A 16,781-nucleotide genomic window follows, 5' to 3' on the forward strand; every position below is an offset into this window, starting at 1 on the left:
TTGATTCGGTCATCTAGTTGGTTTGCTCGGTCATATGTAGTCAGACACTGAGTGCCGTATTACGTCCAGGACCAAGTTCAGAGCATGACAGAGTGCACCCGACTTCATGCAGGAAGTTGACCGAGTTTACGATTTGAATGAGTCTTTTCTTATTTTATAATATAAAAATAAAAAATAAAAAAAAAAGTCCAATAATAATGAATACATGAGGACGAAAAGAAACAATAAAGATTAACGTCCAATAACTAAAAAAACATTAATATTAATATTTGTTTTCATCGATCGATAATATCTATATTTACATCTAAAGATAATTAGTCAATCAAAAAAGATGTCAACAAAATATTACCAATATGTACAAGTTAATTCTATGTTATTATCTATTTGATCATATGAGTTACTAATTTCACAAATTTATCAATCAACTTTCTTTTAGTAGTCTGTACAATATGAAGCACGATATCTTTCTATTTGAGTAAAAAAAGATACGAACAGTATCACTGTCCGTTTGAACATCAACAATTTTATTTTAGTTGATCACGTATAATTTTATATGCATTGGACAAAAGAATTATACACCATATCTAGTAGATGGAAGAAGGAAAATTAAACATGGAAACTTATGACAAAACACCAACATCAAATGACAGGTAAAGTTAACAAAGTTATTTATTATCCACCATATTATATATGCTTTTGCCACAAGTACTAACATAATCACATAATAAATTTGTCTGAAAACAAACGAAAATTAATTCCAATAGAAGATTTTGATAAATATTTCAATAGTGCTACAAAGCCAAAGATCATCAAGGTGAAGTCATTTTTATCTAAAAAGTAAGATAAAATTAGATATACATATAGATATAATGTATATGTGTGTCTATACATGTGGGTGTATTTGTACATGTATTCACATATATTACATTATTTGTTACAAAAGAAAACATTTACAATAAATAAACACCTTTTTCTTGCTAAATTAAACTTTGTTTTGTCATCTTTGTAGGTTCAAATAATATTTTATTTGACCTTGAAATTAAGTCATCAACTATCCACATTAATCATCCATAGAAGCTTGTATTTTATTTTTATGCACAAGTACTTACTTAAAGCTTTAAGTTAAGAATATTAATATTATTTACGGCATTATATACTACAAGACGGTATATATATAGATGCAACGCACGTGCGAAAAAACTAGTTTAATAAAAATCAAACTCAATCTTACCGTATCAAATTTAATTTATTTGGAAATAACCCATCCATAAAACAACAAACTCAACAATTCCTTCTAGTACATCATCGTAAACTTAAACAAGACAAAGCAATTTAATTTATTTCCCTCAAGCAGAAATAATTTTTCTTTTACCGTATAAACCCATAGAAATCAAGGAAAATATATTCTCTACAATAATATTTTCAAGAACAAGCCTCTGTGCGATCATTTGTTGTAACGTCAAGCTTTTGGCCAGCATAAGTGAAGAAGACACCACTGTGTGAATAAATTGGAAGACCTCCATTAACGTCATAGATATCGTCGTGGGATTGGGAGATAACGGTAGTGTTAACTTTAACGGCAGAATCGAAATTGGGAATGCTTAGTGAAACATGAAGTTGAACACAGTCACATGTATTTTCCACAGTTGTATTCCACACTACTTGTCCGTTGACAGTTCCGCTAAGTTTTTGTTGGCTAATTACAATTCCAGGATTGCATCTGAAACCCTCATCAATTCCTGAAAAAGGAGGAAAATAATTAGCTGTATGTATTTCATTTGTTCTAATTCTTGAAATTTTGAGTATTTTCATGCCCATAAAGATTTCGCGAATTCAAATTTAGAGCTAGATAATTTAAATTAGGTATTAGTAACTTTTCAATTAATCATATGTCATATATTAATAATGGTAAGATTGTCATTATACAAGACAAAACATTCATATAAAAATATCACAAAAATAATATAAAGAACGAGAAAAATTAATTTCTTCTTTGAGTATTAATTGAGAGAGAGAAAGAGTGAAGGGGAGTTACTGGTAAAATTATATCTGTGTGACTTATAGGTCACGGGTTTGAGTCGTGAAGTTAGCCACTGGCCCCCTTGGGGTAGGCTGCCTACATCACATCTCATTGGGGTGCGTCCTTTTCTCGAACCCTATGCACCGAGCTGTCCTATTATTTTAGAGGAGAAAGAGAGCATGTGTGTGTGGGTGAGAGAGAGAATAAGAAAAGGGGTGAGATTAATACCTTCAGCAATGAAAGCAAGAGAAAGGACTAAGCCAAGGACTTTGATGAATGCTGCCATTGAAGAATTTTGTGTTAGTGACTCTTAAGTTTGTGTATTTCTTTACTTGAATTAATATGTTTTTCTGATGCCTAACAACTTCAAATTTATAGATAATTTATGTGGGGATGATTTAGGTACATAATGAAATGGAGGTTCTATGCTAGGTAAGTTTAAATTTGGTTTCCTATAGAGATGATTGAGTATTACTGTAGTATTTACCATAACAATTCTGCTGATTAAAGATTATCTAAAACTGCACAAAGAGAGAGATTTTTGTCAAATTTGATATTAATAAAATTACTTTTTCTGCATCAAGATGAAAACAGAAAAGGAGAATAAAAGAAAAAAGAGAATAAAAAACAATTGCATTCCTTTTTTCCCCCTTATTTCCTTTTGAAACTAGGTACCTTAGGTAAGTAGCATTCTCCACTAAAATTGTGAAGTCATTACCAAATTCTGCACATTAATATTTATGTAAAACTGTATGAGAAGAGAGATTTGGTCACACTTGATGGGTGAAAATGTAAGGGAGTTTTATCATTACCTAATAGGGGTGTTCTAACTGAACCGAAAAATCTCACCAAATGGAACAGTCACACCAAATTGATATTAAGAACTTGAACCAAATCAACATATAAATATATACTTTTAATACTTTATATAACATTTTCTTTTAAAAACTGTCTAGAAATATTTGTGATCCTCTAATGGGATGTAATATTTAATACAACTATAAAATGCATCTATTCTTATTTACTTTAGATAATGGTTGATTCTAACTTGTATCATCACTTTCTTATCAAGTTTTATTGAAATGCATCAACCTCTTTGTTCTTCCATAATTACAGGGGCAGAGCTAGTGTTCTGGCTGCGGGTTCGACGAATCCAGTAGCTTTGGTTCAAACCCCTATATTTGCCTTTGAAAAATTTACTGATTATTTGTAATTTAATAATGTAAATCTCAATAACTTAGAATACTTAGAATTTCGAACTCATAAGCTTGAAATCCTAACGTCGCTCTGCATAATCAGATGTCAAGATCTAACAAACTCTTATATTTTTTTGAATTTGAAATGATATTTTATCGGTAATTTTAATCGTATCAGTGAAGTTCTTATAATATACAAAATATGGGTTCAATTCCTACGTTTTCCCCCTATCTTTCTTTCTCGCTTATGACCTCCCCCTCTATGCCTTGCGATAATGATTCCTCTGGCATTACAATCTTTATCACAATGATGTTGTCCATAGATCAGACTATTTCGTGGATTGAATTTCACTTGGCTATCTATGATCCATGTATTATTATAAAAAGAAAAAAAGAAAAACAAGAACCCTGATCAAGGATATAAATGATATTTATGGTCACAGTAACACTTTCTGTCCCTAGTTCTGATTATTACAGGTAATTCTTCCATTTAGAACCAGAGGCGAGCTAGAAGGTCATATACAAGTTCAACTAAACCCAGTCAGGGGCGAAACTAAGAATTTTCCCAACCGTATTTAAATTTAAAAGAAGTGGAAAAATATACCGATAAGGGATGTTCAATATATTTATATATCTCTAAAACGTAATATTTTATCTATGTACACAGTGCAATTTTTCAATAAATGGTAATCTATTGTAGCTTTAGGTCAAACTCTGTATTTGTATTAAAAATTCTATTAAATATATACAAAAATTAAACTCAGAACCCGATTACTAAGATCTGGTATCATTACCCTAGAGTTTAAATCCCATAAAGTTCAAATCAGGCTCCGTCTGTGCTTAGAACATCCTTAACTTTCAGAACAGCAGATCAGCCAATCTGGTATAAGATCAAACATGTTGAAATTTGAGGTGATTCATGTTTATAAGCAAAAAAAACCATACCCATTTTGCCCAACCGAGCAAGATAAATAAAAAGTCTATCGGTGATCTGGTAGTGCTTTTGCCATATCTGTGGTGCACTTCTTTAGGATTGTTTGATGGGAAATAAAGCTCTTTAAAAATACACCCTTATGTTCATTGCTCAATGCACGCTGTTAAGTGGTGTTATTTAATAGCTCTGCATGGTTATATCCACAGTCAAAAAGTGCTGCTTAATGGGAGTGTAGTAACTGTACATGATACTGAGGAAATCACTATTTTAGAATAACAATCTGCTGATCCATGCTCTCTATTATATCTGTGCTCAGATGCTTATAATTCGGGTATCTGCTTGCAGTTCAGATTGTGTCCAAATAATAAAAAAGAAAGGCTTCTAATTCATGTATGCTAATAGGAAAACTTTAGACTCACATAAAGGCCATTCCTTTTTGTTTTGCCATCCTTGGGGGTTTAGGAGAATGCAGGTAAGATGAAAAGAGAGGGAAGCCTTCAAGGTAAAGCATCTTTTGTGGGAGGGGGGGAGGGAATGGCCATCCGATGGACTTGCATTAAAAGAACAAATCAACATATTTCTACAAAATTTGCAACTTTGCTACTAACAGAATTTACTTAGCTTCTGAGTTTTCCTAGTTGGAAGGATTAATAAACTATGATGCTACAGCCAGACCCTTTTCGCAGTTTGGATTGGAACAAAACTTGATTTTCCAAACTTAATATGGCACAACATGGCAGGTTATTGCAAATATGTGAAAAGATTCAAGGGGCTACAACCTGCTCTTCCTGCAAAGCAAGTGGTATAGCTGGTCTCCAAGTGGTGCCTTCAGGGCTGTCCATCAAAGCAATACCTACCACAGCCAATTCTTTTCGAACTGCATCTGATCTTTCATATTCTTTATTTTGTCTTGCTGTATCCCTCTCTGTGATTTTCTGGCGAACTTGCTCTTCAGTCAACTTTGCACGCTTCAAAGCTTTCTCCCTCAATTCATGCAAAGCCTACAGACACCAACAGCATGCTTAAGATGTGAGATTCCGTAATATAATTACCATCCAAAAGCTACAAAAAGTTGAATGACAAGTACATAGCAGTAATTTATAGAAGAGCTTTTGCATAAAATTCAGAAGAGATTTCATCATCTGAATAATGGTAAAGCACTTACTGTGAAATTTAAAGAAAACCAACTGAAATTGTCATGATAAAAAGAATATACATGGAGAGAGATTGATAATTGACATCACTTTATAAAATCATCCATCAATGACTAGATATTAAGATAGAATGGGAAAATGTCTAGAGAGTAAAATTGGAAGGAAAGTTTGATAATTCAGGCAAAATTAGAGGGGAGAAACGATTTACCCCCCTCAGTTATTAGCACAATCTGCAGATAGCAAGCACCAACTGCACCACAACTGAGACCAGCAATTCCTCAGTAAAAAAGTTACAGCTTACAAAATACAATGCTTATGACAGCAAATAAAATTCGCACCTCTTCATAACTGGTCGGCACAAGCCCCAGAATTTCCAGACCACTCGTTATAGTCTTTTCTAAAGCCGCAAGCGATTCTATTCGCAGTCCTTGCTTTTTACCCTGCAGCAAATTGGAAAACCACTGTCAAGGAAACCTTTGCCTTAAATTTTATCTAACCAGGAGATGCAAAGAGAAGGGAAGTTATACCATACATGTGCAACACATAAATTCTAGTAATATAGACACAAATGATAAAAATGGAAATTGGATCCTTGTAGTGTCTGGAAAGGATAATCTCAATGGCACCTATCACATTGATTTGGACATACAAATTATTTTTTTCTAATCAGTCAGATATATAATGTTTCTATAGTATTGACCGTAAAATTCACTGTAATTCTTCAACAAAAGAATTTAAAGTTCACAACAGAATCAGGCATTCAGGAGCTCACCATTGCCAAATGACCAACTTAAACTAAGAATAGATACAACTAACCAGCTCTTGATTTCAATTAGGCCTCTGTATTCAAAGTCCACGTGGCCTTTTGCTATGAATAGAAATACAAATGACTTGTGAAAAATATGCAGATGGAGAGAGTTAATCACTCCTGACGTCTATCTCACATGCCACCAAAACAGTGAAGGCCATAATGACATTTTCCTACACTGTACATTTGGCATACAAAAAAAACATTTGTATATGACGATTCGAGCAAGGCTATTTTGCGTTGTAAAAATATGTTGCTCTAACATCAATTATAAATTGTTCGAAATGAGTTTTTGGGGCTTCCTAAAAGAAATGTGGCAGGATTCTTTTGTTGACAAACCTTTGCTGTATCTGGCTTGAGGGGAAGTTGGACTTTTGAAGAAAATAAATACTATACAAGAACCTCTCATGTACAGGCAGCTCTTTGCATCCTTTTGTGGGTTCCAGACAGTCCTGTCGTGGTGATCTATCATTCACCTATCCACTGAGAATGTCGTATAGCCAGATGGTGGGCAGGTTAGCTTTCTCCTTTTTCTATACCTAGAAAGTTCTCTCACTAGCTTGGTTACACATGGCATATTATCAATTAACCTTTTACAATATTGTCACCGACTAACCAAGCACCTAATAACATCAATCTTGTAGAATAGTAGAGCTTTCAGGAGTTGCAATTATATGATCTTTCCAGAAAATTAGAAGGACCTCCCTCTGTGTTGTTTAGCAGATGATAAAGTATGTGCGGCCCAGAAACATGTCACTGTAGTTAACTAGGGACCCGTTACGTGGCGCAAAGAAACTGCTTTGATTATTGTCTGCACTGATCTAGTTGTCCGAGGCAAAGAGGATAGAGCTCAAAGTTCTAATGCGGCGGCCAAAGGGAAAAAATGTTTTTAACCTTTGAATTAATTCTACAACTAGCTGAAGCCGGTGAAAATTAGAAAGAAAAGATGAAAGGAACTTAATGACATGTTCATCATTTCTGAATGCAAGAAACTTGACTCGTCTTTAGCCAGTGGGCAATAGGCCATTGTGCTGGCATATGATTGATCTCCCAAAACTTTAGTTTGCTTTTTAAAATAATTATGCTAATGAGGGGCTGTAATATCTTCAATCATCCATCACTTTATATCAGATTAACTTTTAGAAAAAAGAAAACAATAAAAGCAGTTCTATAATACTTTTCCATGACAAAGCATTAAAGTAAGAATAAAGCATTAGTTACACCACCTTTCAACCTTTTTTTACAAACTTTGGGGCAGATGAGAGGATATTGATTGGTATTTTAGTTAAAGCAAAAATACCTTTCGAGTGTGTAAGAGATCATTGATCAATTTCAATGGATCCGACATAGCAGCCAAAGCAACAGGAGTGTGAAGATCATCTGACATCGAAACTAAAAATTCATCTTGGAATTTATTTATACAACTAGCAGTTCCTGCAGGAATGGAATCCTTCCGACTTGCCTCATCATACTGGCTGAGAACAATTTGACTATCATATAAAGCCTATGAACAAAGACAAGACTCGGGTTAGTATCTGTGCATTGGCCGATATAAAGATAAGTTCATAAGCAAACACCAAAAGTCACAGAAACAACTGCTCTCGGATGTCATTGAAACAAGGAATCTGAAAAAGGAAATTAGAGCTGAATTTGGACAGAAAGAGCCTTTTTGTTTGTAACAACGGAGTTCTTGAACTAAGTATTCTCAGTCTTTTGGTGTAAAGAAGCTCTTGTACAAGATGTAGACTCTCTCGTATATCTGATTGGACCCTTGTAGCTGTTACAAGATTAGTTTTTGTCATTCTTTGGCTCTTGTAACTATGTAACTCCTTAGCACAACCTTTGCGCTAAGGATTACTTTATTAACATTGAAATCCGTTACCTTCTCAAAAAAAAATATGTATTCAGTCTTTCTACTATCCCAGCCATCTGTTTCTTTTTTAGGAGACCTACATGCCCCGCAAACTTCTTTTCTTTTACAAGGACCAATCCACATACAAATTGACTCCTAAATGCACCTTATCACTTATTTACCATGCCAGGCAACAATTTTACAAAAAATGAGAACAAGGACAATTGCAGCATGACTGGTCACCAAAAAGGTTCATGTAAATTCACCAGACAATTTAGAGATTTAGAATCTAAGTACCTGATAGATGTAAAAAAGGCGATCAGATGCACTCTCAATCTGCGCGATCGTGTAATTGATGGGAGATCTATAGTGTGTCCCAATTAAGAAAAGCCTTAGGGCCAGTGGGTGATAAAGATCAATCACCTGAAGAAAGACAGCATAAAGCAATCTCAACTACAAGAAAGCTGAAACGGAAAAAACAGACAACCTTCCACACATTAATTCTGAAGGAAAAGCATGAGTGTCGTCCCCAGTCTACCTGCCGAATTGTAAAGAAGTTCCCCAGGGACTTTGACATTTTTTCAGAGTCAATGTTGACAAAACCATTGTGTATCCAATAGGTTATGTTGCTCTTCTTACAAGCAGCACAGCTCTGGGCAATTTCATTTTCATGGTGAGGAAATACAAGATCCATCCCGCCACCATGAATGTCAAAAGAATATCCCAAGTATGCAGCACTCATGGCACTGCACTCAATATGCCATCCAGGTCTTCCTGGACCCCAGGGACTCTCCCAGAAAGGTTCTCCCTCCTTTGCAGACTGCATGAGAATATAAAATTCTTAAATAGTAGCAGAGGTTGAGAAACATCAGCTTAAGTAGCTTATATGATTGGCAGATGCCCCGAATAACAGACTTCTATAACACTTTGGGAAAATGCAAAGGACTTTTGGAGGGGGGAAGATACACTCAGATGGCAAAAACATAGCAGTGGGATTTATACAGTTAGCTCACATACAAAGACTCGAATCGGATGGGACCTAAACTCAGTTTCCGGCCTTGGAAGCACATATGGGAAGTTAAGGTTCCATATAAAGTGGCATGCTTTACTTGGTTGGTGATTAAGAAGGCTGTTCTCACTCGGGATAATCTAAGGAAGAGGGTATACCTATTGTTTTAAGATGCTATTTCTGTGGACAGGATGCTGAGACAATCAGCCATCTGTTTCTACAATGCGAAGCGACTAGCCAGCTATGGGATTTGTTTATCAATCTCAGAGGTTCTAGATGAGTAATGCCAGGGAGAACTTTTGAACCTTTATCATGCTGGAATACAGGGACAAACTTTACCACAGACAAGGACAGATGGAAAATTGTCCCAGCAACTATTTGGTGGACAATCTGGAAAGAGAGGAATTCTAGATGTTTTGATGATACAAGCAGCTCTCTACAGAAGATCAAGATGAATTGTAATCTTCTTTTTAGTTTTTGGTGTTCAGACTATGTACCTGAATCAATCTTAGATGTTTTAAGCTCCTTGTAAGAAGAACAAGGATTGTATTTTTGTTTTTACAGGATGTAACTATTGTATTTTGGCTTCCAGCACAACCTTTGTGCTGATGATTTTATGAATTATGAATATACTGGATATGTTACCTTCTCAAAGAAAAAAAAACTCATATCTTCGGTAATCAAAAACCCACTGACTCAGTTACACTCTCCTATCAAAGTGTATGAAGTCGAAAAAAAGCAGCTCCAAAATGATTTTTGCACATCGACGCACAGGTGAAACAATTGGCAAGGATCACCAGATGGGAAAAGTAAAAAACAAATGGAGGCATTACAGGTTATTAAGAGGGTGTTTGGCTAAGCTTATAAGCTGGTCAAATTGGCTTATACGTACTTTTGGCTTATCTACTCGTTTGGTAAAATTAAAAGTGCTTATAAGTGCTTATAAGCCAAAAATAAGCAAAAGCCATAAGTTGGTCTCCCACGACTTATCAAATTTCAGCTTATAAGTACTTTAGGTTTGACCAAAATATTTACTATTCTATCCCTAAAATACTTCTTTTTAAAACAAAACTCTTCGTATACCAGTTCTTTCAGCTGCTTATTATTAATTTCGGCACTTTTATCCAAATACATAACTGCTTATTTTTTAAATCAGCTTCAGCACCTAAAAGTGTTTTTCAGCACACAATATTTATCAGCTACTCTAAATCAGCTAAGCCAAACGGCCTCTAAAAAGTTAATCTGTCAACAAGAGGGATTGCTCTGATGGTAAGCAGCCTCCACTTCCAGCCAAGAGGTTGTGAGTTCGAGCCTCCCCAAGAGCAAGGTGGGAAGTTCTTAGAGGGAAAGATGTCGAGGGTCTATTTGGAAACAGCCTCTCTATCCCAGGGTAGGGGTAAGGTCTGCATACACACTACCCTCCCCAGACCCCATTAAGTGGGATTATACTGGGTTGTTGTTGTAATCTGTCAACAATCAACCCAAACTCGGGATAATACAACTCATACAATGGTCATCCTTTTTCCTTTAAATAATGGATGAGGATCATCTCTAAATGACAGGAGATTGTTATACCAACCACAAGTAAACTTTCTTGCATATGAACTATTCAAAGAAACAGAGTGGAAGCTAGAATTTCCTGTGCCAATTCAACCATCAATTATTGCTTCTCTGTTACCATTCCTGTGGCAGAGAACATTGCATATGATTCTTTCCTTTATTTATAAAAGGCTGAATACATACGAAGACACTTAAAGTTGGCACGATTTTTCATTTAGACACCTGAACTTAGGAGTGTTCCTTATGAGCACGTACATTATATGAACTTTGTTCCAATTAGACACTTCTTGCTGAGTTGGCACATAGAGTGAGTTTCACCCAATATACGCGCGTGAAAAGCCCAAAAAATAGATTTTTTTATTTTTATTTTTATCTTTTTTATTTCCTTCTTCTTCTTCTTTATGTCCACCGCCATTTCCGCTATTGCCTCCTCCACTTTCACCATTGTTGTGCCTCCACCATTGATTTAGCTCGAAATTTTGAACAACCCTTCTTCTTCACACAAAAAAGCAGCCGCCAGCCCCTTCTCCAAACAACCAGCCGCTGCCAAGCTCCCCCTCCTCACCACCAAATCCTCTACCACCCTCCTCTCTAACCCCCATCGCCAGCCCCTTCTCCAAACAACCAGCAGAAGCATTAATTCTCTCATCAGGATAAGGAGTGTCCATCATCGCCAGCGACATAGAATGAACTCCAGCGACAGAAGCACCTTTTAAGCTACAACAAATAGTTTTGCCGGAAAATATAGGCATCGTCGGAAGAATCAATTTTCCAGTGCCGTTGCACGCTGCCGGTTCCGGCGCTTGAGGAACATTCACCACCAAGATTTGCTCCAAAAGATTAATCCATCCGTTGTTTCACCTAATGACATGTGGGATCATTTATCACAGCAAGGTAAACTATTTCCACCCTTCCAAAGGTTTAAATTCCGGCAGAAGTACTGGAAATTTTCTTCAAAATTTTTTTGCAGTGAAGGTGGTGGTGGCGCTCCACCGGTTTAGCCATAGCTAGTTCGGAAAAGTCGATGAAGGAGGCGTTTGAAGATAAAATTGATTGAAGCCCTGCGTTAAACGCTGATATTGATTTTGATCTCGTGCTACTATTTCTCCGGTACAACAACATTTTTGTTATCCAAAGCTCCTGCTGCCGCCAATGAACGGACAAATGGTGATGCCCCAGTTGAGAAAATTAATAGTTTCTGGGTGTAAATTATTTTTTTTCTTTTTGAGAATGTTATTTTATTTTGTTACTAAATAGATTTTAAAATAGTTTTTTCTTTTTGTTTTTTAACTCAAAATGATATTTATCCTTTATTTTATTTGTCATTCGCCACGTCAGCCGCGAGTGCACTGCACACACTTTGTAAGTTTGGCTAATTGTCAAAAAAGTGTCTAATTGGAACAAGTTTAATGTAGTATAAATGCTCAATAGGAACCGCCTTCAGTTTAGGTGTCTAGATGAAAGATGGTGCCAACTTTAAGTGTCTCCGGATGTATTCCGCCTTTATAAAATTGAAAGATTTAGAGGAAACGAAACTAGCATTTGGCATTTATCACATCATGAATAAATGTTAGAATACATCAAGACCATCAACAAATGAGCGTTTTTGCCTTAAAGAAGATTGCAGTGGGTAAAGATGTATGCTAGCACAATCTAAGAGTTCCTTTTTAGATCGAACTTGAGCTCTTCAAATGAACTTAGAGTTAATGAAAGATATGACTTTCCAAAACAAGTCATCTGAAGAGTATCCATTTAAGGGGTAAAGAGGGGAAGCCATTTGTTATGTGATGCCACCAAGTTTCTGAAACAGAAGACAAATAATTAGCTGCATTTTGCAAAAACTTGTTATAATATACAAATATCATACTGCCTAATAATTTCCGTGCAGGGAACTTGGGATTAAACATACCAATCTCTAAAATGCTTCGCAAACAACGTCATATCAAGAATAATCAAGTATCAATCAGAAACAGATGAAGTGAGCACGCACTAACCCACACAGAAAAAGAAACAAAAAATTCTAACAATAGAAACACATTGCATGATCACACCCCTTTCATATTGTTGCTTCCTTTTCCCTTATTTGCATTTTGCTTTGTTCTTTTAACAAGTGGATATAGTGAATGTCACAAGTTATCAAGATGTGCTCAAAATCCAATACACGATGCGGCCAAAGGTAACAAACTTAACGTGCATAATTATAAAACTCACTTTCCACAAGGCAAAATCAGCCGGATTTTTCTTCCTTGTGTCTACTGCCACCCGCTCCCCTGCTCTATTATCTTCCAATCTTCGCCCAGATAATTTTCCATATTCTGGAAATTTGTCTACAGAAAAGTAGACATCACCATTGATTGTATACGCACAGCCATTATCGAGGATCTGCGGCAGAAGCACATACGAACTGTTAAAGCTCCATAGTAGGGAAAAAGACAATTACGTGGCCCAGAAATCAAACCCAAAGAAACTTCAACAGCGGGGACTGAGGGGAAGACTAGACAGAAAAAGAAACTAGCTCCTAGAATGATATAACTGAAACTTGATGTTGAGTCTTATGTGCCATTTTTCCACATTAAGAAGGTAGTCACTCCTAGCTACTAACAAGAAGGTTTTTGCACATCTTGGAAACCATGATTATACATCAATCCATGATAACTAGTTTATGACCAAATATCTTTATGTCAAGAAAAGAGGAGGAGGAAATATACATACATACATACACACACACACACTATATATATATATATATATATATATATATATATATGTATATATATTTACACATTTATATTCAGATCTCTTACCCAGATTATATCTACCTTGTAACTGGGTTTATAAAAATCTAAACATGTGTTTATAAAGCTAATCTGAGATTTATCTATGTAATATCTGTATATATTGTGGGTTCCATCCATTTGCATTGCCGCAACTGGCTTATCCAACGTTTTGATTAAACTTGGTGGAACTATCTTTTTATTTATTATACACCTTGTACATCCGGAATCTACTAACGCTAATGTTTCTATTCGTGATCTTCTATTTTAATTCTTGCTAAAAATTTTTTTTATATATATATATATCAGTGTAATCCCACATCTGGGGAGGGTAGTGTGTATGTAGACCTTAGACCTTACCCTTAACTGGTGCAGGTAGAGAGGTTGTTTCTGATAGCAAAAAAACATAGCAGTTTAAAAAAAAAAGTGGTAATAGCTAGAGTACATCAAAGGAACGTCTGATATAATTTTGTACAACTGAACAGGAAAAACTCAACTAAAAGCAGCAAAAATAAGACGCAGCAAAAATAAGATTAACGCCACATAAACGGGGTTGCTCCCACCCCATAAGAGGCTACAACTTTTCCCAACTACTCAAGCCAAAAAAGTCATTACAAAAAAAGGCACAAACGATCAAGAAAGAACCTGCTGAATCATATCGATTATATTAGGCATGTGATCAGAGACACGAGGTTCCACTGAAGGAGGAAGACAGTGAAGATATGCCATGTCTAGGTGAAACTCTTCACAGAAGCGTTTGCTTAATTTAATTGGATCCTCCCTCAGTTCATTTGCTCTAGCAATAATCTGCAGAATTTGAAACTATTATACTCAGCTGTCCTGGCATACATATGAACAAGTAGTTGAAACCTTAACCAAGTTCCATGGCTACAAGAACCTATAGTCGTCAACTGTGACATGAATATAACATGAAAGTAATACTGGTATATTGGGTTTGAGATTGAATAACCAAAACTGCAGAAACTTCAAACTGCAATTTCTTTCCCAGCTTTATTGCTTAACAGAACATTAATGATTGCATTGATGTACATCCGCAAACCAAGAAGAGAATCTCTTCTTGAGTGGATAAGTTCACAGACTTCTGAACAAACAGCGATAAGAGAAGAGGCCTACTGCAAGATGCGAAGCGGCTAAATTTAAATAAAAATGGCAACGAACGAACTTCAATAGACCTTGAAGAAACAAATTTCTATGAAGAAAGTAAGATAAGTGGGAAAAGTTGTCACGAGGATCTAGCCTTTCTCAAAACATAATGCAGGCAATGGCAGAGAAGATAAAGCTGGAAAAAAGAACTCTTTAAAGAAAAAGAGTAGCTCACCTTATCATCAACATCGGTGAAGTTCCGCACATAATTGACCTCATATCCCAAATAATTCAGGTATCTGCCTAATATTCCAAAAGAGACAAAAGCAAGAATATCTGATTAGTTACTCAAATCAAACTTCTGGACAAACAATTTAGGAATCCACAAATAATAGATAGCAAATTTGATTTGGTTACCAAAACAACTAAGTTCTAAAAGGTTGAAATGAAATGACCTAAAAATCAATTTTAGTTTAAAACTCAAATCTCCCAGACCATCATCATGGAGGGATTAACAATTCTAGTCTCCCTATTTTTCTATAACAGCATGCAACTTACTTCACAGCAGCAACTTTCACTTGTACCAGATACTTTTCACCAGGAAAAAGAAAGTGTTTATCAACATTACTTTCAGTTACCTGCCTGATTTACACAAAAATACACACAGATACATACATATAAACATACACAGAATCTCACAATTTTACTATTTTACCAATTATAGCATATTAGTACCAGTGTGAGTCTCCCATACAAAAGGTAATTGAATCTCACTGTCCCATTTTCCCTTCCCCTGTCACCCTATTTAATAAAAGAAGTTAAAATAAAAAACATACACAGCCACAAACATGAAAATGTATTTTATATACTCACACACACACACACACATATTTCAATCTCACTCTCCTTTTCCCTTCCCCTTTTTCACTTCCCCTATCCCCTACGAAATAAAAGAATTAAAAAAAGCATACAGAGACACAAACACATAAGTGTTATACACACGTACTTATGCAGGTATGTTTATATATGTGTATGAATGCGTGTGTGTGCACGTGCATGTCTTTGAAATTTTACCTACAAAGGTCGGGAAAGGGTAATCTTGTCCCAATTGGTTGGCTATGTGAACATTCACCTCGTTGTAGAGATTAGATTCCACACCTTGTAATCCCCTTCCCTATTTCCCCTTTAACTTCCCACTATATATAATAAGAAAAATTAGAAAAAGAAAAAAACAAAGGTTGGGAAAAAAAAAAAGTAAAGATGTTCACTTTATGACATAGCTTACACAAAAGATTAGGACTTTGATATAGAAGCTACAAGTTTGAAATTGTTACCAACAAGATGTGCACTTTCTAAATCAAATCTTAGTAAAGTTTAGGACTTCAAACAGATATTGAAAGTTTGAAATTTTTATATACAAAGATGTGCATTTATAAATCAAATTCTAGAAAATATCAAATTTTGGTATAGAGCCGAGAGGTGAGAACTTAGGTGATTCCCTGCACAGTTGATGTATAATTGTACTTTCCATAGTAAATAAATAGCGCCAGAAATTCGTTAAAATAAACATATTAACACTTATGTAAGAAAATAGAGGGGGTTATTGGGAGCACCTATAAAGAACATCAAAGCTAACATAAACACGAGCATGGCCGATATGGCTGAGGTCATACGCCGTTACACCGCAGACATACATTCCAACTTTTCCCGGAACTTTTGGTATAAATAGTTCCCTTTGTTTGCTCATTGTGTTGTGTAACCAAAGTTGTTGTTTCTTCAATTGAGTTTCTGTTCCGTCGCCGTCAACGGCGGCGCCGTTACTCTCCGTTAAATTCACTTTATGGTTTGAATTTCCTGCTGTACTCAGGCACCGAACCCTCGGTCGGTTTCTGGCGGCGGCAATGAGCGTTTTAAAGTTGTGGAAGCGAACTGGGAGAGGCGAGAGGCGGGAAGGTACCAATGGTTTATAGAATTTTAACAACGTCGCCATTCAGAGAGATGAATACGACGGCCGTGAAGACGACGACAGAGGAGGAGGAGGAGGAGGAGGAGAGCCGGTGGCCGCCGATTTGCGGAAAAGCTTCGCTCTGAGCGAGTGGTAGTGCTTTATCCGCAATTACATTCTGTATATTAATGTTTCGACCCTTTTTAAATAAGGGAAGTTCGATTTGCCCCTGTAGTATGGGTTATGTACACATTGATAGCTAAGACTTAAAAGTTTGCCATTAAAGAAGTTTAGGATAGGCTGAATTAGGGGGTTCATGGTTAGGTTTGGATCGATTTTTCCCTAAAAAGAAACCAAATTAAGTAAGTCGGTTTTTTAAATATTAGAACCATACCAAACCAAGTAAGTCGATTTTTTCTCGATTC

The 16,781-nt window shown here is 35.8% G+C and overlaps 1 protein-coding gene across 5 annotated transcripts; it reads right to left on the reverse strand.

The window, feature by feature from the left end:
- LOC109231399 (cysteine--tRNA ligase, chloroplastic/mitochondrial) lies at positions 1,320 to 16,531 on the reverse strand. 5 transcript variants are annotated; one of them, XM_019397055.1, is made up of 10 exons: positions 16,025 to 16,530; positions 14,647 to 14,710; positions 13,953 to 14,114; positions 12,745 to 12,915; positions 8,503 to 8,784; positions 8,262 to 8,387; positions 7,413 to 7,616; positions 5,643 to 5,744; positions 4,930 to 5,151; positions 1,320 to 1,739 (listed from the first exon to the last, which is right to left on the reverse strand). In XM_019397055.1, the coding sequence occupies exons 1-10, from the start codon at positions 16,399 to 16,401 to the stop codon at positions 1,701 to 1,703; spliced, it is 1,749 nt and encodes a 582-aa protein (XP_019252600.1). In that variant the 5' UTR covers positions 16,402 to 16,530; the 3' UTR covers positions 1,320 to 1,700. The 5 variants fall into 5 exon arrangements, with proteins under 5 accessions (XP_019252600.1, XP_019252604.1, XP_019252605.1 ...); XM_019397059.1 differs by having other exon boundaries at positions 14,647 to 14,714; XM_019397060.1 differs by lacking the exon at positions 16,025 to 16,530 and adding an exon at positions 15,486 to 15,548 and having other exon boundaries at positions 14,647 to 14,714.

The sequence above is a fragment of the Nicotiana attenuata genome, chromosome 8 (assembly GCF_001879085.1).
Source record: "Nicotiana attenuata strain UT chromosome 8, NIATTr2, whole genome shotgun sequence".
Lineage (NCBI taxonomy): Eukaryota > Viridiplantae > Streptophyta > Magnoliopsida > Solanales > Solanaceae > Nicotiana > Nicotiana attenuata.